Below are 21,454 nucleotides of genomic sequence, written 5' to 3' on the forward strand. Positions count from 1 at the left end.
ATCATGACTGGCTCCAACAAAATGAAAGTTTGTTAATTCGGAGAATACATTTTTGTCTGTAAGCTGTACCAGTAAAAGTGCTGAATTGGTATTTTTTTCTAGCACATACTCTATGCTTAGCACTATACATACCACTATGCCACCAAACATTCATGCACTAACTTTTATGGTGGGTGATAATTTGTAATGTAGTGTGTCTTTCATTTTACTCTTGTTTCATAAAAAGAGGCCACAATAAAACTTGTGATAGAGAAGCTCAACTGAATGACCCTTCATCCACACATGTTTCAAAATAATTTTTCTCATCCCATTTTCTCTCTTTAAATAGTTCAAAGGTTAGCAATGATTGACAAAAAATGTTTATTGATTTGGTGGCAATTAATTTTCATTAATTGAAACCCTCTAATTTTGTTTTCCCTTTCCAGTTTTATATTCTCCTTTCCTCTCATACTTCATTCCCTGGTCCTGTCCTCCCCCCATCTCATCCTCATCAACCTCCATCCCAATCCAACTGTCTTTCCATCTCCCTCAGTGTTGGTAATAAGACACTGCTCTACAATTGCAACGGTCCTGGGTTCGAATCCCACTCGAGTAATATGCCTGTGGTTTGTTTTCACAGGACCTGGGAAAGTACTGAGTGTACAGTGCTAACAAACATTGGTGTTAGGGTAAAACCAAAATTAACATCCTTTAATTTCATTTTACAGATGCTGGAGAATGCATCCCTCCAACCGTCAACCTTGGCACCGATCCCGGTTTGCAGAAAATCCGCGTCCGGACTTCTCTGCCTCTACTTCAATAATTTTGAAGCTTGGCATCAGGTCCCGAACACATTCCAAGAAAAAGGAGGATACCTCTAGGATTTGAGAGGGACTTGGTGCTGTTTTTGTGTGCACTTGAGATGGTCCGTGTCTATGCTTTATTATTTTTTTTTTTTCACGGGATAAGGCATGATGAGATGTTTGTGAACTGAAAATATCTTTTATCCTTGGAAGTCATCAGCAACACCTTTCCAAACCATTGAAAGTCCAACTTCATATTTTGTTTGATTCTGTCGGACTGTGGACTGCTTAACATGGGATCAGGAACGCCATCTTTAGGGTTCAACGGCTTGGGTACAGAGTAAGGGATGAGTCCTCCGTGAAATGACAATTTTCTTTTGGATCTTTGGAAGCTGCATATTGTGAAAGTCATCACCAAACCATAAAATCAATTCCCAATCCTTCAAAATCCAGCTGCATATTTTGTTTGATATCTGTCGGACTGCTGACTGCTTTACATGAGATCAGGAACAACACCATCATTTAGTTTAACAGTTTGGGTGTTGGATTTTGTTTGTTTTGCTAGAAAATCACTAAAGGAAGTAATGCGGAAGAAATTTATGATGATGAAGAGCTGCTTAGTTTGTACATAGAAGACTGAATATAAACAGCAACACTTTTAAGGAGACGTTTTATGACTGTCTTGGCTGTGATATTATGTGTGTGATATAGAGGAAATCCATACGAAGAAAGATAACTTTTAGGTGAAATTGAACCTGTGGCCGCCTCCTCAGTATTATGGTCAACAATGAAACACAGTGGCTTATCCAACCCTGGAGAAAGGAAACAGATTGCGCTGATGATGGCAGGATATTAAGATGACCCACCAAAGGTCAATGAAGATTTGTTTTGAAGGATGAGACTCTGTGGAAACATTCCCACCTACTGATGAAGTTGAGGTGAGTTGAAACGATTTCTCTTGAACCCTTTTTAATGCTGCATCGCTTTAAATCTGGGGGAGGGGGAATCAAATACCCATAATTTTATTTATCTTTACGTCAAGCAATACAAGCATCATTAGAACCACTGTTAAGGTTAAAATCTAGAGAAAGGAACTATTGTCTTTTATGGTTACACCTCCGCCAACCCCTGCCCACAACTCCCTCTGCACCTTCTCTGAAATGGCAGGTACCTTTCCCCTGAAATTGCAGGTATCCTCTCCAACCCCCTCCCCAGCTCCCTCCCCCTCTCCAACTCGCTCCCCCCTCCCCCAAAATGGCATGTATCCTTTCCAACCCCCTCCCCCAACTCTCTCCGCCCAACCCCTCAGCCCCTCCCCCAAAAATGCAGTCCAGTCTCTGTGATGTCTGCAAGACTCCTATCACTAGGTTGTGAAAGTCACCATGCACAGAATAGGGCACTCTGCCAAATATTTTTTTGCACTGGGTGCAACAAAAAACCTCTCTGACTCACATGCTTAGTTTGTTGCTGTGCAATAGTATGACTCATATGTGGGGGAGGGGGAGGGTCCTGCTCAAGGAGTGGGTGCCACATATTGAGTATAATCTTTTAGGATAATAAACATGTCAAAGTTTGGCATGCTTAAATGTTGCCCAATGCTTCACCAAGTTGGATGTAAATGTTGTTGTCTTGACTCGAATTCAAGATAAACGTCAGTGCTGTGATAGAGAATCCCAATCGATGACATTGACTGTTTCTGTCCACTACTTCTACAACCTAGGGTGTCTTTGGCGAGTGGTTTAGAGCATTGAATTCAAGTTCTGGTGGTAAAGTCTTCGGAGTGTGGGTTCGAATCCCGGTCGTGACACTTGTGTCCTTGAGCAAGATACTTTACTATAATTGCTTGGTACCTGCGAGAGCTTAAAGGTTGATATTGTGTATGAAAAAGCCTTTGGAGTGCTATGCTCGTCAGGGAGCTTAGAAATATTAAAGGAATGTTACCATGCCACTAATGTTAAGCGCATTGAGAAGGTTATTGTGAACTAGTTGTTGTTATTATTATTACATCTAACTACGACATTTAGGGTCATTGTCATTGAGATTGTAACTATCTTAAATAGGATATACTTAAAACCTTGAATGGAACCCTCTCTCCCATTGTAGACTTTAGTTTCCCCAATCAGGAAATCCTTGGACGACAATTGATATATCTTCTGCCAAACTAAGCAGGGCCCATTATCTGCACTTACGATCACGATTCCCTGCTTACATGCCGAATTTCTGCGCAAGCCTTGTAAAAGTAGAATGCCGACATCACAGTGCTGTTTTTTTACAGTGATTGTTTCGCAGGAGTTCAGCACAAGTCAACTGATGCAAAGTATTCGTTGTAAATTGACATCAACATTTGTATCGCATTCGCAGGAAGTATGAACCTGGCTTAGATAGTTCCAAAGTTCCCTAATCAGATAAACTTTGGGGCATGGAGGACCTGGGTTTCTTCACTTTCTGCCCTACATTAATACTGACCTTAGTGCTATTCCCCCCCAAAAAATCATCTTAATCATACCATTTCTTTTGTTTCTTAAGGTTTTTCAACCACTATTATTTTGTATTTTCCTTTGAGAAGTCAACCCCCCCCCCCTTCAGTCTGTCAGAACTAATCTTAATTCAGTCCTGTATTGAGTAAGAGCATGGGAAGGAACATTACACCATAATCCTTCACTTGTCCACAGGGGACACCATATCCCTTAAACCTGGACCACATGTTTTAAAGGGAATGTCTTCAAATTGCTTCATGATTTTTGGAATAACCGTAGACTATATTTATAAAGGGATACTTCCTCAAACAGAAATATCTTTTGAGATGATTGATACCTTCATTAACTGAAAATAAGGCAAGGCTTGTTTCACATTGATCAGTTGGGTTTCTTTAAAGCCATTGGACCCTTTCGGTTCAGTAAAAAAATGAAAAGATCACAGATTTACAAATAACTTACAGGGTTTAAAGAAGGCAATGGTGAAAGACTTCTCTTGAAATATTATTCCATGAAATGCTTTACTTTTTGAGAAAACAGCAAAACAATATAAATTCTCATTAACGAGAGTTACGGATTTATTTTAAACACATGTCATGACACGGCGAAATGCGCGGAAACAAGGGTGGGTTTTTCCGTTGTTTTCTCCCGACTCCGATGACCGATTGAGCCTAAATTTTCACAGGTTTGTTATTTGATATAGAAGTTGTGGTACACAAAGTGTGGGCCTTGGACAACACCGAAAGGGTCTAATGGCTTTAAAGGGTCTAATGGCTTTAAAGGGTCTAATGGCTTTAAAGGGTCTAAGGGTCTAATGGCTTTAAAGGGTCTAATGGCTTTAAAGGGTTTGGGTAATTTTTGTATGACAAAAAACACAACGTCAAAACACAGATTTACATCAAACTTACATGGTTGGAAGATAATAATGGTAGAAAGCTTCCCTTTGGAACATTACTTGCTGATGAGGTGCTGTAGTTTTTTAGAGAAATGAGTTAGGCAATGTTCCTAAAATAATTTTAGAGGCGAAAAATATTTTAGCATGGACACCATGTTTTTTCCCGACTCTCCTGAAAACTTTGCACTGTGATTTTCACCTTTTTTTCTCTCTCATAAACTTGAAGACAAATGAAGCTGAAACTTTTACAGGTAATAATTTTTAAATACATCTTCATTCACAGTGAGTAGGGATTCATGCCATGGCCAAAAATTTGATCTACAAAAGGTATCAAAACCCTTTAAGAAAGCAACAGGCGTTACAGGCACCTTTAGTAGAAACCATGAAGAGAATTTTCAGGCTTTCCCTGGTTGAGGCCATGTTGAGGATTCCCTGAAGCCTTTAGGGCATAAATGAAATAGCTTACACTTGTTCTTGGCACCAATCTTACAACATTCAAGTTTATAGATGCCTGGTGGCCTTAGGTGGTGATGGAGCAACCATTTCAAGCCTGGTTGGTTGTACTTACAGAATCGTAATTCAGAACATCTGTATCAATACCTGGGCTCAATTTCATAAAGCCTGCTAGCACAAAATGTGCTAAGCACAGACATATCTTGCTTAGCAGAAACTGGGTACCAGCCATAATTCCATGTTTACATTGTTGCAACTGGTACCCCATTCGTTTTTGCTTAGCAAAGAAACTTGCTAAGCAATATTTTCTGCTGAACAGCTTCGTGAAATTGGGCCCAGGAATAGGGGGAATGAGGTCGCCCACTAAGCACAGACAAATCTTGCTTAGCAGGAACTGGGTATCAGCCAAAATTCCATTCAGTTTACATTGTTGCAACTGGTGCCTCCCTCATTTTTTGCTTAGCAAACAAAAATTGTTGAGCAGTATTTTCAGTTCAACAGCTTGATGAAATAGGGGCTAGGAACAGGGAGAATGAGGTCACCATGTTTGTGGGCAACCACCTGTATTAGAATACATGTATGTGTTCTGGGAGGACTGTTCAAGTTGCCTTGGGGCATATGTCAAACCTTGGCTCTTTAATGATCCATTGGAACTCATGGAAGGTTTCAAGTGTAGTGTTGGCAGCTTATAAACAAGAAAACTGGTCTCAAATGATCAAACTTTAGAGAGAAAATGTAAAAAAGGAAATACTTTATGTTTTAATAGGGGTCCATTCAAGAGTATGACAGAAAGAAAGTCTGGGACCAGGTATGACTTTAATGTTCAAGTTTTGTGTAATGTAACAGTTTTGAAAGGCAATTTTTGACAACTTCTTTGGGGAGGGAGGGGGTCCTCAAATAAGAATTACTTTTAGGTAGGACCTGAAAAAAATGTTGACAACTTTGGATGGTCCCGAGGGCGATGATGGCATTAATCTGATGTGATGAGATTTAGATGAGCTGTCACGATTTCAAAAAGAAGTTGTGAAACTAGTTTGTCAGTTTGAATTTGTAAGCTTTTCCGTTTTTGTTTTTAAAGGATGAACCCCCATGTTGGATTGGTTACTATATCAGTTAAGACCCAGTGCTGAGGATGCCTGGTGAGTTGGAGAACATTGATGAAGAGTTCTTAACTTTAGATGGGCTGTCAGAATTTCAAAAAGGAGTTGTGAAACTAGTTTGTCAGTTTGAATTTGTGAACATAGTAAGCTTTTCCGGGTTTTTTTCTTCTTAAGAACGAACCACCATGTTGGATTGGTTACTTCATCAGTTTGGACCCCAGTTCTAAAAACGTCTGGTGACTGGGAGGACACTTATGAAGAGAGAGTTCAAAACTTTAGATGAGGTGTCATGGTTTGTAAAAGGAGTTGTGAAACCAGTATGTCAGTTTGAATTTGTGAACTTAGTAAGCTTTTCAGTTTTTCTTCTTGTCAAGCGATGTTGGATCGGTCACTTGATCAGTTTGGACTCTTATAGAACGCCTGGTGACTTTGAGAACGCTGATAAAGAGTTCACAGTTAACTGCTGGGTCTTCTCAAAACCAACGCAATTAATGTATAAAAAAGGCAAATTGACTTCAAAGGTTGCTGATTGCCAACAACTAATCGGCTACATTTACGTACGCTTGCAACTCCATAATTGATCAAAGCTGTTAAATTTTTTTTTTTCATAAATCCTCTCACATGTTTTCCGATGTCAATGACTTGTATGGATGTAATCCTAAGTTGTGATTTAATCATCACTATTTAATCAATCATGTCTGTGAAAACGGACACTCTCCCCCCCTTCCCATTCTTTAATTCAATTCCTCTACATCAACCATGAGGGACCATGAGGTTCTGTGGTTCCATCATGGGCCAGCCATTCCCATCAAGTTTATTTCCAGACCGCCAGGAGGAAACAGTCTTAATTCACTCTCTGATGTCTTTACTCTCCGGCTTCATAACTTGAACTCAAGGGTGCAGTATCACCCCCACTGGCAAGATTACCTATTAATAATCCAGAGGCAATTATCAGGGTGAACAGGTCCCTGCTTGAAGACCCTGGCTGATGTCCTTGCGCATAAACAAGTTCGACTGGAGCTCCAAATGGAAGTAACAGGCGAAGATAATGTTTTTAAAGGTTTTTATTTTTCAGTTCCACCAGAGACACAGCATGGACATTTATAATATGCTGTCGTCCATTTTAAGCATGTCAGACCAATGGTTGTTTTATTTAATGCTGTCGTTTGTTTCTCTCTCTCTCTCCAGTCGACCGAGGTCAGAATCATGTTGAGATTAGCCCAGTCTTGTATATCCCTCATTAAGTTGGGGAGATCAGTTGAAAGGCCCTAGCAATGTATAGCTGAGCTTCTGTCTTCCCCTTTTGCTGTCATTTTAAGATCAAACAATCGGAAGAATGATCTACCTGAAATCCTCCATATAGGCATGTGACCGGGGCGCCCTCCCTAAGTTGGATAAAACAGGGGGGAAATTCAGGCACAGCAAAAAGAAAAGCAAATAGACAGAGCAAGCAAAAAGACCTTATGTTCAGTACTTTGTTTTTTCTGTATAAATTAAATTAAACTGTGACAGTAGATAAGTGGTATCATTTATTGAATTTCTTTCCTACATTCTGTTCTGTCATATGTCATAAATATGGACCGTTGTTCATTATTTGGTTTCTTCTTGTTATTCCCTCCTGTTATCATGAATGTGATACCCAGGAGAATAGTTCATTCCTCTCATGGTTTGGTGTGATAGTGTCCAGGCATTTCATGTATGTACCAATAATATCAAAACTTCAAGACATAACCCAGGTATATTTTAAAAGTCTTTGGGCACAAAATATACAAAAGGTATGTTGAATTTTAATTGTTGTTAAGACCTTGACTGAACATGTTGCTTGAAATGTACACGAACCATGCATTTACACAAAAACTGTTCCACTAAAAGTTTTTTTGTAACTAAGATATGTAACAAACTAATGAAATAAATAAAAATTGTCGCAATAACGCACATAAGTATTACTTGCAAGGGTCTAATTTGTAATATGTTTTTAATTGCAAAGGTTCATGTCTCTGCTTACCACCGCATTCTGCAGTTACGATCACCTTCTCCTTTTGCAAGCAAGCTCCGAGTTTCTGCGTTACTTGTGTAAGTGAAGTATGCCTAATAAGGCATATAAATATTCTTTATTATTATTATTATTAATAATGTGGAGAACGCTCGCGCAAATGCCCTGCTAACCCGTGAAATGCACTTGACGTTAGTGTGGAGTTCCCTGCTTCTGTAAGCGCTTATTCTTTTAAGCAGAGCCAAGAAATTGGGCCCAGGTATTACAAAAAGAGATGACAATAAGAGGTGTAATTTCTTTTTTTTTTTGGGGGGGGGGGGTCGGACAAAATACTATTTGGTAAGATGGCAAATTACTTGCATGGTCTAAAAATGGGCATGGTGGAAAACTTCTCATCAAATTTATTTTTTTGAGAAATTAGTGAGTTAACTAGTCTGATCATGGCGGAAAGAAGTTTATATCCTCCATGGTTTGATCTTGCCAGTCTAAAACTTGGGAGTTCAAAAACTTAAAACTGTCACCATTATCTTGAGACTCGGATGACCGATGGAGCTTAAACTTTCCCAGGTTAGTTGTTTCAAGTATAATTATCTGGTGAGATGAAGTGTGGATAATGGTCTCTGACTTATTACCAATGTTGTCCATGTGCTATAAGAATCGTTAAGGTTTTTAATACATACACATGTTGCTTTTTCCTAAATGACATAAGTGGTATTCCCAATGTTTGTTTTCTTATGAGAGGAAAAAGAGCAGTCGTTCTTTTTAACCTTTGACACGCTGTTCCAGTTAACCTCCATGGAGATTTCAAACCCATCTGTTGAAGATTTTGTTTGGTAGGAAATTGAATCCGCAGTAATTCAACACAATTTTAAGTGCAGGGTTACTTAGTGCCACTTAGTCCCAAAATGACTTGACTTTAAGGGGTGGTAAAACAATAACAAAAGTACAAATAACAAATACTTCTGCTTAACAAAGTATTTGTTAACCGTAACACTAACAGCTGGATTGCCTAGTCGTAAACTTGAGATATTTAACTCATTGTTTAATATAAATCATCAAACAAGTACATTGTAATAAAAACTAAAATAAGTAAAATTAAAGATGCTATGTCAGATTTTTGTTTGATGGGGGTCGAGAAAGTTACAAGCTTTCATTTGAGCCGTTGCTCGAAAATCTCCGCCAATTATTAGTAGCAGTGAAATAAAGTGCTCAAAATTAGTTTTTGTTGGGATCCCGACAATAACGTGACCAATTCTTATGTGTTTTATAAGAAACGTTTAAATTGTTGTCATGGTTCCTGACCATTAAAAGTGAAAGATTAACTTTTTTTTCGTTAGAGCGGGTGATACTCTTTGAAATACCATTCACTCAAAAAAATCTATTTTTTAATGTTTGGGGCAAAAAATCTGACATAGCATCTTTAAACTAAAAATCTTCCACCAGACAGAGTAAGATTTTTTAAATATAATAGTTATGCTTTTCATTTAATTTAAAGGGTTTGGGTACTTTTTGTAACACCAACACAATCAATGTCCACAGATTTACATGGTTTGAAAATAATGTTGGTAGAAAGCTTCCCTTAAAATATTACTTGCTGAGTTGCTGTAGTTTTTGAGAAATGAGTAAAACAATCTCACAAAAATAGTTATTATGTTATATACTTATATACTGGTCCTACAAAAAGTACCCAACCCTTGAACATGCAACCCTGTTTTCAGCAACAGCTCTAGCGTTGCAGTTTAATCTTTCTTTTTTATCCTTTTTTAAACTGATAAATTAATATGACATATGCTGATAAAGCAGTTTCCTTGCATTCAACCTTGTGGACTATTAGATGACTATTTCGTTTGTGGTATCTTGAAAAGCATTCTGTATTTCACCCCAGAGAATGCACAAAACTTGGGAAGGAAACTTCAATTAGAGAGTGAAATAATTTTGTTGAGACCCACAAACTGAAAGTGAATGTGGAGAAAGTGATAGTGCCAAGGTGAAAACTTTAATGTGGCTCACCGCAAATGGACCCTTCCCATGAAATATGCTAATCACATTCACGCATGCGTACAGACCCTGTTGGTTGGCAAACGCCATAGAGTTGTGCACTAAGCAGACGCGCAATCGCGTCTGCGTCACGCACCCATTAGCCGTGTACAAAACAGCGCGATGTTCCCTCATTTTGCCAACCAAAACATTAGTGCGCACGCGCTATGTGCAATTTACATATTTCATGGGAAGGGTCTATTCTCCAAATAGTTTTTATTTTCTTGTTTGGTGTAATATTTATCTCTCGACCTGTTTGCTATGCTGATTTGCCTTTTGTGCTTTTTGTGCAAGTTTTTATAAAAGAAGTAAAGCAGTCGACCAGGGAAGAAAGAAATAGTCCACATTGTGTCCAAACCTGTAGCTTTGTATTTCTGATGATACGTGTTAGTTGGTAAACCTCCTTTAATTTCAGTGACTCGGAGGTTCCCAGGTCTAGAATAATTAGGACGGAGCAAGGAACCCAGGCCTGCAGTGCAAGCCATTTTAATTTTCATGAATTTTCACAATTTGTCAAATCTCATCCCTAAACTAAAAAATATAAACAGGTAATTCAAAGACCCCACAAATCCCTGTTTGCCGCAATCAAACCTTCAGGGGGAAAGAAACATCCTTATAACAATTTGTTGTCTTTTTTTTCTTTCTGAAATGCTATGACTTACCGGTAATTTAACTTTTCCAAGGCTGGATTTGTATGATACACCTATTGTAAACTAGAGCATGAAAGTTAACTGTGACAATAAAACACTTTCCTTTTCAAATAATGTCTTTCTTTGGGAGCTGACGGATCTCAAGATTGTATTTTGAGGATACCAATTATTGTGATAAAGATGCACTCTGAATTGTTGAGTTATTTTGAGGAAAAACAGTTCTTCAATCTTTCTTTTTATGGTCCTTTTATACTTTTAGATTTGCTTTTAATGGAAAATAAAAACGTATACAAGTTCAACTGTTTGTGGTCATTCACTCAAGTATCTTTTCAATTGAAATAACTTCGTACCACACCTATTTCTCAACATGATCTTTTAAAACTTTCAAAATAACAAGGTGTTAAAACCTCTTAGGATGCTTGTTACCTATTCACAAGTACTGTTTGTTTTTAGCCAGACATTACACTTAAAGAGGTTGATTCTGAAATACACTACATTCATAACTTAAAGGCACAGACACTGTTGGTAATTACTCAAAATAATTGTTAGCATAAAAACTTTCTTGGTAAATAAACAATGGAGAGCTGTTAATTAAGTTACTGTTGATAGTATAAACATTGTTAGAAATGGCTCCCTCTAAAGTAATCTAAAGACTCTAGGCCTGAAGCCTTTTCAGGCATCTAAAAGCATACAAGTTTGTGCGACGAAGGTGTTTTTCTTTCATTATTCTCTCACAACTTCGATGGCCAATTGAGTGAAAATTTTTGCAAATTTGTTATTGTATGCACATGTTGGGATACACCAAGTGAGAATACTTGTCTTTGACAATATTTTCAAAGGTGACCAGTGCCTTTAAAGGGAAGGTACACGTTTGGTAATTACTCAAAACAAATATTAACTTAAAAACTGACTTGGTAACGAGCATTGGAGAGCTGGTGATAGTCTAAAACATTGTGGGAAACGACTCCCTCTGAAGTAACGTAGTTTTTGAGAAAGAGGTAATTTCTCACTAAAATAATAAAAGACTTCTAGCTAGAAGTCTTGTATTCTTATCTGAAAGCACACAAATTCGTCCAACAAGGGTGTTTTTTCTTTCATCATTTTCTCGCAACTTCGATAGCCAATTGAGTCAAAATTTTCGCAAATTTGTTATTGTATGCACATGTTGGGATACACCAAGTGAGAGTCATGGTCTTTGACAAAATTTTTCAAAGGTGACTAGTGCCTTTAAGAGGAAAACCACCTGTTGGCAAACATTCAGTAATCAGTCTTCCAGAAATAATTCAAACATTCCCTGGAACAATGTTTTATCATGGAGTTACAATTTACAGTTAACACAATCTTCAAGATCATCATCAGTTCCATGTGTTTATAGTGCTCGCATTTCGTCAATTTTGCATTTAAACAAAATAATACGCTGGGTTCAAAGCTTTCAACTGCTGAGTAATTTGTAATAGATCTTTCAACACGATAAAATTAATAGTCATGATGTATGCCCTGCAGGATTTGTTTTCATGCTACATTTCACATGTTGAGTTGTCGGGGTTGTTTAGTTGCTTTTTACTGGGAACTGGTGTGTATTTTAGGAGATGAATTCCAGATTTCAAAAGTTAAGTTTTTCAGGCAGATTAGTAACTTTATCAATAAGTAAGATTGTAGCTTAACTACTTGTGAACTTGACATGTCTTCAAATTAGGTAGGGCCTACACCACTCTCTTTAAAGGTTTTGAGACCTTTTGAAGATCAAGTTTTTGACAATGGCATGAATCCCTACTCACTGTGAAGAAAGATATACTGGTATATAAAATAATTCACTTATAGAAGTTTCATCTTCATTTATAGTCAAAAAGTGTTTGAGAAAAAAAGTAAAAATCACAGAGCAATATTTTCAGAAACAAAATATATTTTTGTGAAATTGTTTCACTCATTTCTCAAAAACTACAGCACCTCAGCAAGTTATGTCTCAAGGCAAGCTTGCTACTATCGTTATCTTTAAAATCTGTGGACATTGTTTTTTGTGTCCTACTAAGGAGTATACCCAAACCCTTTAAAAGAGTTTTGAAGCAGTTGATGCTTGAGCAGACCGAAGAGCCCCCTAAGGCTAACGTTCTCACATTTATGCAGATAAAACTTGATAGTCTGCAGTTGGTCTTGGAAAGATTTGATAGAGTCACTGGAGAGATCTCAAAGGAAATACGAAGCAAAACTTTCACTTTGTTATTGGCTCGAAGCCCAAGATCATAAGTGCTATAAAAGTGCCATATTAACGTCTGCTGGCAATATTTAATTGTATACATTACCCATAGGTTTTTCTAGCGTGGAGGTCAGAGACAGATTTTCTTTTTTGTTCCCCAAATTTGTTGTCAAAGGCAGTGGACACTATTGGTATTTACTCAAAATAGTTGTTAGCATAAAACCTCACTTGGTAACGAGTAATGGGGTGCTGTTGACAGTATAAAACATTGTGAGAAACGGCTCCCTCTGAAGAAACATAGTTTTCGAGAAAGAAGTAATTTTCCACGAATTTGATTTCAAGACCTCAAGTTTAGAGTTTGAGGTCTCGAAATCAAGCATCTGAATGCACACAACTTAGTGTGACAAGGGTGTATTTTCTTTCATTATTATCTCGCAACTTCGACAACCAATTGAGCTCAAATTTTCACAGGTTGGTTATTTTATGCATATGTTGACATAAACCAAGTGAGAAGACTGGCCTTTGACAATTACCAATAGTGTCCAGCGTCTTTAAAGAAGACGATTGTTACAGTAATCCTCACTCTCTGTGAATGATGTGTTCAAATTTCAAATATCAATGAATTTGAATGTTGTGTGTAAAACTGTTTTTATTTACTGCAGACATTTGCAGGAGGTGGAGACAGTGGGAACATAGAGCACTCTGCTCAATGATGGGAGGAGAGGTTACAAACTTTCAGGGACCACAATTGAGTGATTTTCCCGTTGTTAAATTGTCTTACACGATTGTCTAACTCCAACCATTTTGTCCATCGATGAGCCACAGAAAGTTACATGAGTTTCATGTGAATTTATTCTCTTGTTAGAAGTACTTGTTAGAAAATGGCCGTTTTCTGTATGTCACCAACATTTTCCTGAAATTTAATCCGTGGCACGCATTATTTTGGAACCCATGTTTGTATATGTAAATCTACTTAACCTTTCACATCGAGTACAAGATGGATCTCAGTGTTTGCTACATTACCAAACAATACTTTCTCAGAAAAAAATGTGTATAGTTTACACTTCAAGAAATCATAAATAATTTCTAAATTTATATCTCGTACTCTTGAAGGTCAACTCAGCTGTCCCAGAAAGGAGGTCTAAAGATCATTCACACAAATCATAGACGCCGTCCCAAAGGAGAATTTTTTTGTTGATACAACACTTTTTTTCTGAAAATTTTTTTTTTATTTCAACCAATCACTGTTAGGATCCACTGTCAAGAGATATGGAGAATGTTTTGTGTTCGTTTTTCGTCAATGCTGGTATTTTTTAATTAGGTCTAAACAAACAACTATATAAATCTTAACTCAAAACTAACATTGTCTTTTTTGATTTTGATAATTTGGAAATAAACTGATTGATTGATTGATGTCTGAAAGATATAGTTGTGTAATGGGAGAGTTGGTAAATCAAAACGGACTTATAGGGGCCAGAGTTTGCCTGCGCAATTTCTTAAAACCAAATTCACTATTCCGCTGTATCTTAAATACTAGTTTCTATTCAGAATTTAACTTACTAGGTAAAGAGAAAGTGGCGAATCAATGGAATCATTTATAACACCCACTCCTATCTCTTCCTCCCTCTCCAACCACCCCCCCCCCCTTGTTCTTCATGGCCCACGCACACCCACCCACCCTTTCCATCTCTGAATGTATGTCACGCCAGTCATGTGAGCACATCATGATCTAGTCTCCTCTACCCAGACTGCTGTAGACTTGTGAACAAGGCGTTAATGGTCTGTCGCAGTGTTAGTTGAGTTGTGGTGGTGGCGTAATTATTCAGGTTTCCGAGATCTGCTCTCACACGAAGCTGCTGGTTGCCGACTACCACTCTCCCATAGTCATGAGAGCAATAAGGCCTTGTCACAGGAGGCAACTTTAACAGGTAACTTGGAGGCAACCAAATGCAGTGAAGGTTTCAGGACCACTTTGGTAGCACATAAATAATTCTTCAAACAATGTCTTATAATCCCGAAGAAAATAAAGCAACCATTCAAAAATGAATGCCCTTTCTTTTTGGAGATCGCCTGGAACTGGTTGCCTGTAAATTGCCTCGTTTGACATGGAGGCAAGCAGTCTCGCGAGAATGCGGCAGGAATCGTGGAGAGATTCGACAGGGCGGTGAGGGAGTCGGAACACTACTGACATTTAACAACTTGTCCACAAGTCTAGTCTAGTGTGCAACTCATCATGAGCGTGACTTGGCTTCCTACCAAGTCGGATCCCACCACCACCACCAGCAGATTCATGTCTGCCAATTATATCAGGACACCCAAGGTCATCATGTGATCCAGCAGCAAGTCAACCCAGTTATCATTCCCCACCCCATTAACCTGAATCTCCATGTGGAGAAAAATATCATATTTCACTTCAAGTTTCATAAATCTTTGGGTCGAGTTCAGCTTGTTGTACATTTTTCTTTTTTTTCTCTTTTCTTTTGGATGGGGGCGTTCATGTTAGATTTTGTCACCAAACAAAAATAGGAATTCCATGCTATACACCATGCAAAATTTACTGTGAGATTTCCACTCTGATCATAGTTGCAGTGATAATTTGATCAACTTTTGACGTAAAAAAAAGTTAAAGGAACACGTTGCCTTGGATCGGACGAGTTGGTCAAAATGAAAGCGTTTGTAAATGTTTTTTATATAATGCATATGGTTGGAAAGATGTTTTAAAAGTAGAATACAATGATCCACACAAGTTTGCCTCAAATTTGCGTGGTTTTCCTTCTACTGTGCGAACTAACACGGTCGGCCATTTATGGGAGTCAAAATTTTGACCCCCATAAATGGCCGACGTGTTAGTCGACGAGGTAAAAGGAAAACCACGCAATTTTGAGGCACGTTTGTGTGGATCATTGTATTCTACTTTTACAACATCTTTCTACCCATATGCATTTTATAAAAAACGGTTACAGAGACCAACTCGACCGATCCAAGGCAATGTGTTCCTTTAAAGTAAGTGCTGTTTGTGCGAAAGGAAGGTGATTGTGATTTACTATATAAAAAGTAAAATATTACCAAATTTTACTGCTATACAATATTATGTCATTGATTTGTTATCAAGGGTTTGGGTAAAACACAAAACACAAACTTCCACAGATTTATATTGAATTGACACGATTTAAAACAATGATGATCGCAAGCTTCCCTTCAAATATTACTTGCAGAGGTGCTGTAGTTTTTGATAAATGAGTGATAAAAAATCACAAAAACAATTTTTGTCTCAGCGAGTCGAAAATTAGTCGACAGGGGTCGAAATTAAGTGTATTCCATGGTAGTCAGCAGGGCTAGTGACCAATAATTTTTAGTAGCCCTGATTAGAATTTGGTAGCCCGAAAGACACATTATGTCTCGCGTCACGGCTCAAACTTTACAATACACCAATAACATAGTTCTTTATTGTTTGTGATGATGATTTTTGCATTATTTTTCCACTAGCCTGTCGGGCTATCAAACTGGAAAAATGAGTAGCCCGGCTGTAAATCTGGTAGTCCCGGGCTAGCGGGCTAGTGGCAATTTCGACCCCTGGTCGAGCATGTAACAATGGATTTACTTGACTCTCCTGAAAACATATCTGTAGAAGCGGAAACTGCTACAGGTAAATTATATTACATACATCTTCATTCACTGTGTGTATGGAGTAATGTCATGGCAAAAACTTGATCTTCAAAAGGGTGTCACGAAACAAATTGAGGTTGACCGCGTTTAGTTTTGAAGTGCACCAATGAAAACAGACACTCCACTTTTTGAAATTAAAGCGGGTGTGCCGGAAACCACTGTCTAGACAAACATCATGGAGGATGATAACTTGTGAGGTACAATATTCATGTAGAAGTGTCATTAAAATACACTGAAAATTATGTTTATTAAGAAGTAACATCAACAAATTTTACTATATTTAAAGGGAAGGTATACATTTAGTAATCGGCTATGAATTTATTGCCAGTAAAAACCTTAGCTTAGAATAGAAGCCTATAGATGTGTTTCATATATAAAGCGTTTTGAGATACAGTTCACTTTAAAGTAATGTGATTATGTAAAAAAGATAAAAGTTTGTATGCCCCAAAAAGGGTTACCGCGTAACACTTTTCAGATAGTGTATTCTAGGGATTCTTGCTATATATGTATCAGATTGTGTATTCTGCTAGGGATTATTCTTGCTATATATGAACTCGCTCTGGATGCTCTGTGACATCTAAAAAAATGTGACTACTATATAATATGTTATTGACCCAATTCACCTGACGTCAACATCAGAATAATCTTGCAGGCGCCATTTTGGTGGGCAATGTCATTGTGCGTTATTCAGTGAAGTGCGCAGTTTAGGCGACGCAGCAGTTACACGTAAACCTATTGCCAACCAAAATGGTGAGCGTGGCACAGTCGACGCGTGTGATGGGAGCGTACAAGGGGTCAATAGGATACAAACAATCAATTCCAAACCAAAAATCATCGCATTTATTGCAACTATTTATCTCACCGTCTCCCCCGTCTCCACATGATCATACTTGAAGCGCTTCCCTTCTGACCTACAATCAATGGGGACAGACAGCCTACTTTGGTGTCTTCCTTCCCCTCTCCCCTCCCAACTCAGTCCAGAAGAATAACAACACTCTCCCCTTCCAAACATTAACCAGGACTATAACTCCTCCTGGCTTAAGGTCTATAAACCTATTCCTAGAGAGCCTAGCCACTAGATTTCCTTGATTGTGAAGGGGTTATTCCTGTTAAGCTTTGATCCATCTCTGTACTAATAGTACCTAAACCCCCTGAAAGTGTCTTGCCATAATCCGTATGCACTTTTTGGATCTGTGCCTTACTTGGGTTTTTTTTTTTACAAGGAAAAAAAACAGTTTTTGTGTAAGACAGCGGGTTTTAGTGGGAGGGATGATATTAAGCAGATTTGTTATCCCCAAGGCTGCAATTAGTCAGAGAGAATGGGGGGATTGTTCCTAAGCAGGATCTAAATTCTAAACAATAGGGTTTCTTGAGTGCACTGATGTACTGGTTTGTGTAAAAGACACTGTCTGAAAGGTGTATAAAGTAAAGGTGCCATCTGAAGCTTTTAAGACTTGAAAGATGTAGAGATTTTAGTGTGTCAACCTTTTTCAACTTGAACACATTTTACAAAAAGTTTGTTCAGTTGCAATTAGTGTAATCAGATGTGTGGGTTTTTTTTGTAAAGTTTTTATTTAGTACAGTTATAACGAGTGGGAAATATTTAACAGAAAAAATTGCTCTAGACTCAAATTAAACAATGATGTTTTTATGCTTACCAACCCTGTATGTTTTTCCTGGAAGTAGGCCTATATAGACATTTCAAATTCATCAGGAACCAGTGATGGAAAAACTTGTGAAGTCAGGCCTGCTATACTGTAGACTTCTGTTCTTGTTGTGAACAGCCCCCTCTATTGTCAACTTACACCTTTCCCTCTGGATTCCAGAAATACAAAATATCATTAAATGCTTTGCACCATCCAGACAAGTGGGCAAGATTACACCAGGCTTTCTTTGAGAATCCCATGAGAATAGCTGGCCTGTCAGTTTTGGGGTTTCCCCAACAATAAGCACACACAGACACTGTGGTTTCTGTGGTCAATGTTCAGTAGACCATTTGATTGCACTCAAAGCCTGTTGGGTCTAAGATAATCAAAAAGCCTGAGGAAAGGTCAGTCCATAGTATTGCTCTGAGATTGACTTCAAAAGATTTCCTCACCAAACATTTCCTTCAAACTATTTTTGTTTGTGAGAGAGTGTGATTGTTCACAAGCAAGGTCTACTCATTAGCGAACCTCCTTGTTCATGTGTTTTTTTGAAGTAGTCCAGCGAACTAAAAGGCGTCTTTTGTGTTTGGGTGAAGGCATAGTTGATGTCCACATGTACCATACTTACCATCATGACCTCTCTAAGGAAAACCTCAAGCTCAAAATGCTTTGAGACTTGCTTGTCAACAGAACGTGTTGAACAGGTCTGAAGGTTGAAGGTTGATTGTTGGCGAGCTAATAAAGCAATAACATCAAAGAACAACCACATTTTGAAAGTGATCAAATGATTGGCTGAATAAACCTTTTTATGAACAACTGATGCAAGTATAATTGCTTTAGGGATTTGTTAAGGTATTTCCTCTCACGTTTTGTACAACATTTCTGATTACAAGTTTTGAGAGTGTACTTTAGGACAACTGTAGAAAAAATTATTTTTGATTGAATTGAAAGATTTGTCTAGTATTGTTAAATATTTGGACGAAAAGTCCGTGTCCAGAGCAAGAGAAACATTACGAGAAACACCAAGAGAAATTACAAATACCTTACAGTAGTCAAGTCACATTTTCAAATATAATGATTGTTACCATGAAGGAAGGACATTTCCATGGTCTTTCTAACAACAACCATGGCATGCATCGAGTAGAATTCCCTTTCAAAAATAGCCTTCTGTTCGATTTGTGACCAAGGTAGGGCGGAGCTAACGAAAGGCTTCCTTTTAGACAAGTAAACAGTCGTCATAACTCATGTAATTCGGACATGGTAAGTGTTCTGGAATGAGCGAAGGAAGACCAGGAACATGAAAAGCTTGAAGGACAAATCGTGTTTGTGGAGTATTTACTTGTACTTTGTTTGACAGTTAGTACCCTCAGGACTCTAAAGCCAATGAATGTTGTGGTGGGATTTAAGAGAACACTTAGAACCTGTTGTCACAAAATAAATACAAAATACAACAGGAGTGGTTGGATTTGGAGGGAATGCAGCAATCTTGGGCATGGTTTATTTACATTATCAGAAGTCATTCAAAGTTACTTTTTGTTCATGTAAGAGTTAATTGTTGTGTAAAATTCTAAAACCTATTGTTAACAAAAACAGACAAGCTGAAGACAAATACCTACAAGTGCCAGTTCTTCTGAATTTGAATAAATAGATCCCTCAATCTATTTATAGAGACCTATTCGGTCTGTTGTCTGTTTATGACCAGAGCAATTAGGTCCTACCCTTTAATCAAACTATGTGGTCAACGTTTCAAATGATATTGTGGTTCACACTTTATCATTGCAAATCTGAATGGATAATTAAGAATCTCCATAGTTCATTTTCCCTGTTATTTTGAAATAATTATTGAGCTCCATGGTTATACAGTGTTAATTAAAAGACTGCTTTTTGTCAGTCTATTCATACTGCCAATGTTTTAAAAGGTTTTACTAGATAAAGACCTTGTTAATTGTCTCACTAGGAACCAATCCATAACTATATTTTCAAGAGTTCACAACATTATTGCCAATTCAGTTGAGCGACAAACACAATTTCCACTATCAAACAGGTAAAATGACAACACAATGTGTATCACAGACGTACACTCAAAATGCATTTAAAAAACCACCGTATACAAAAATCCTGTACCAACTGAATAACACCACCAGCATTGAGACAGAAGTCAATTTAGCCATTATGATTGGCTGAAAGTGTTGCCAGCTTCCACCAATGGCCTTGCTGAGATTATTTACACTGACGATGTCATTTCTAACAATAGAACTGGATTGGGAATTACCTTTCCACTCCAGACAGTGTTCATAATAGATATATAGCTGTATAAAGGTCCTTGACAAAATTCCAAATGACTCTGCCGTAGCTCCGCCCACGACCAAATTTGGCAATGTGTACCCAAAGCTCTTTTTCTGTCCACAAAAAACGTCACATGTGTGTGCAGAGGACCAGCTCTAGTTCCAACATGTGGTTTACTCTGGAGATAATGTAAATATCTCCTGTGTCAGGTGGCTGTGTGGAATTTCAAACAGGGCTCTTTCACTTCAAGCCATAAAACAGCTGGCACCAAGGGCAGTGTTGTTTGTCAAGGGATGAGGACTGTTGTAATGCTCAAAATGTGGTCTTATACTATTATAGTCCAAGTGCTCTAATCAGCAATTCTCTACTCCAATTCACCTGTTAATGTGACCACTGTGGGAATTCAGTGTACATTTCTATACTTGAAATTCCATCAGGTCTTTTTTAAAGGTGTTGAACAAGATTTGTACTCATAGTCACTGACAGTTTATGCTTTGTGTGATCACTGAGGAAGAAATGGTGTGATCAATCATGAAGGCATCAACCATACAATATGGAGGTGTTCATCCTCCATGATACAATATAGTCCTACAACATGAAATGACAAGCCTGTGCACATTTGGACTTTAATCCGATGTGTTAGTCAGGAGAAAATAGTGAAAAACCAGGTACAATGTTCAGCATGCAAACACATTGTCCTTAATGTAGTTGTAACAACCCAAATCAGCTGCTGGCTGCATTGTTTTTAGGTTTTTAGACTGCATTTTTCCTGAGTGTAACTTCATTTCAGAGGGATTTATTTCTCAGAAATATTGTTTTTGCTTCGCTTATCACAGACTAAAATATCTCAGCACTGTTTTTTTTTTTTGGTTTTTTTTTTGGGGGGGGGGGGGTTACATGTTATTATTTCAAATCCCAGACAGAGTTCAATGCAAAAGTTATTGTCAACAACCAGTTATCGGGAAATACTTTTGTGTTTGATTTTCACCACAATACATGTTAACTTTTGAAAAGTCAAACAATTTAGTTTGAAAAGCCACGGTGCGTTTTTTGACACTTCAACTGTGTTGGGGATCAGTGCGCGTGATTGATGTTCCAATTCTCCCTCACCTTGGATAATAAACAAGTGAGTTTATTTTGTTACCTGACATGACTGGATTGAATGGTGAAGGTCTAAAATAGCACGGTAGCATTGTGGCTTATTATTATTATTTTCTAACCAATGTTTCTCTCAATGTAAACAAATGTCCTGAACAATTTTATCGGCACGGTGACATC

At 37.9% G+C, this 21,454-nt stretch overlaps 1 protein-coding gene across 4 annotated transcripts in view; it reads left to right on the forward strand.

Annotated features, from left to right (window-relative positions):
• The window catches only part of LOC139937611 (DNA repair protein RAD51 homolog 2-like), a 289,111-nt gene that overhangs the window by 205,701 nt on the left and 61,956 nt on the right, over positions 1-21,454 (forward strand). For 3 of the 4 annotated variants that reach the window (XM_071932865.1, XM_071932837.1, XM_071932846.1), the window contains exon 11: positions 708-1,720. In XM_071932865.1, the coding sequence (XP_071788966.1) occupies positions 708-802 (95 nt within the window). In that variant the 3' untranslated portion in view covers positions 803-1,720. Of the gene's footprint in view, positions 1-707; positions 1,721-7,691; positions 7,778-21,454 lie in introns of all 4 variants that reach the window. The other variant, XM_071932855.1, reaches the window with a different exon arrangement.

The sequence above is a fragment of the Asterias amurensis genome, chromosome 1 (genome assembly GCF_032118995.1).
Source record: "Asterias amurensis chromosome 1, ASM3211899v1".
In the NCBI taxonomy this organism is placed as follows: Eukaryota; Metazoa; Echinodermata; class Asteroidea; order Forcipulatida; family Asteriidae; genus Asterias; species Asterias amurensis.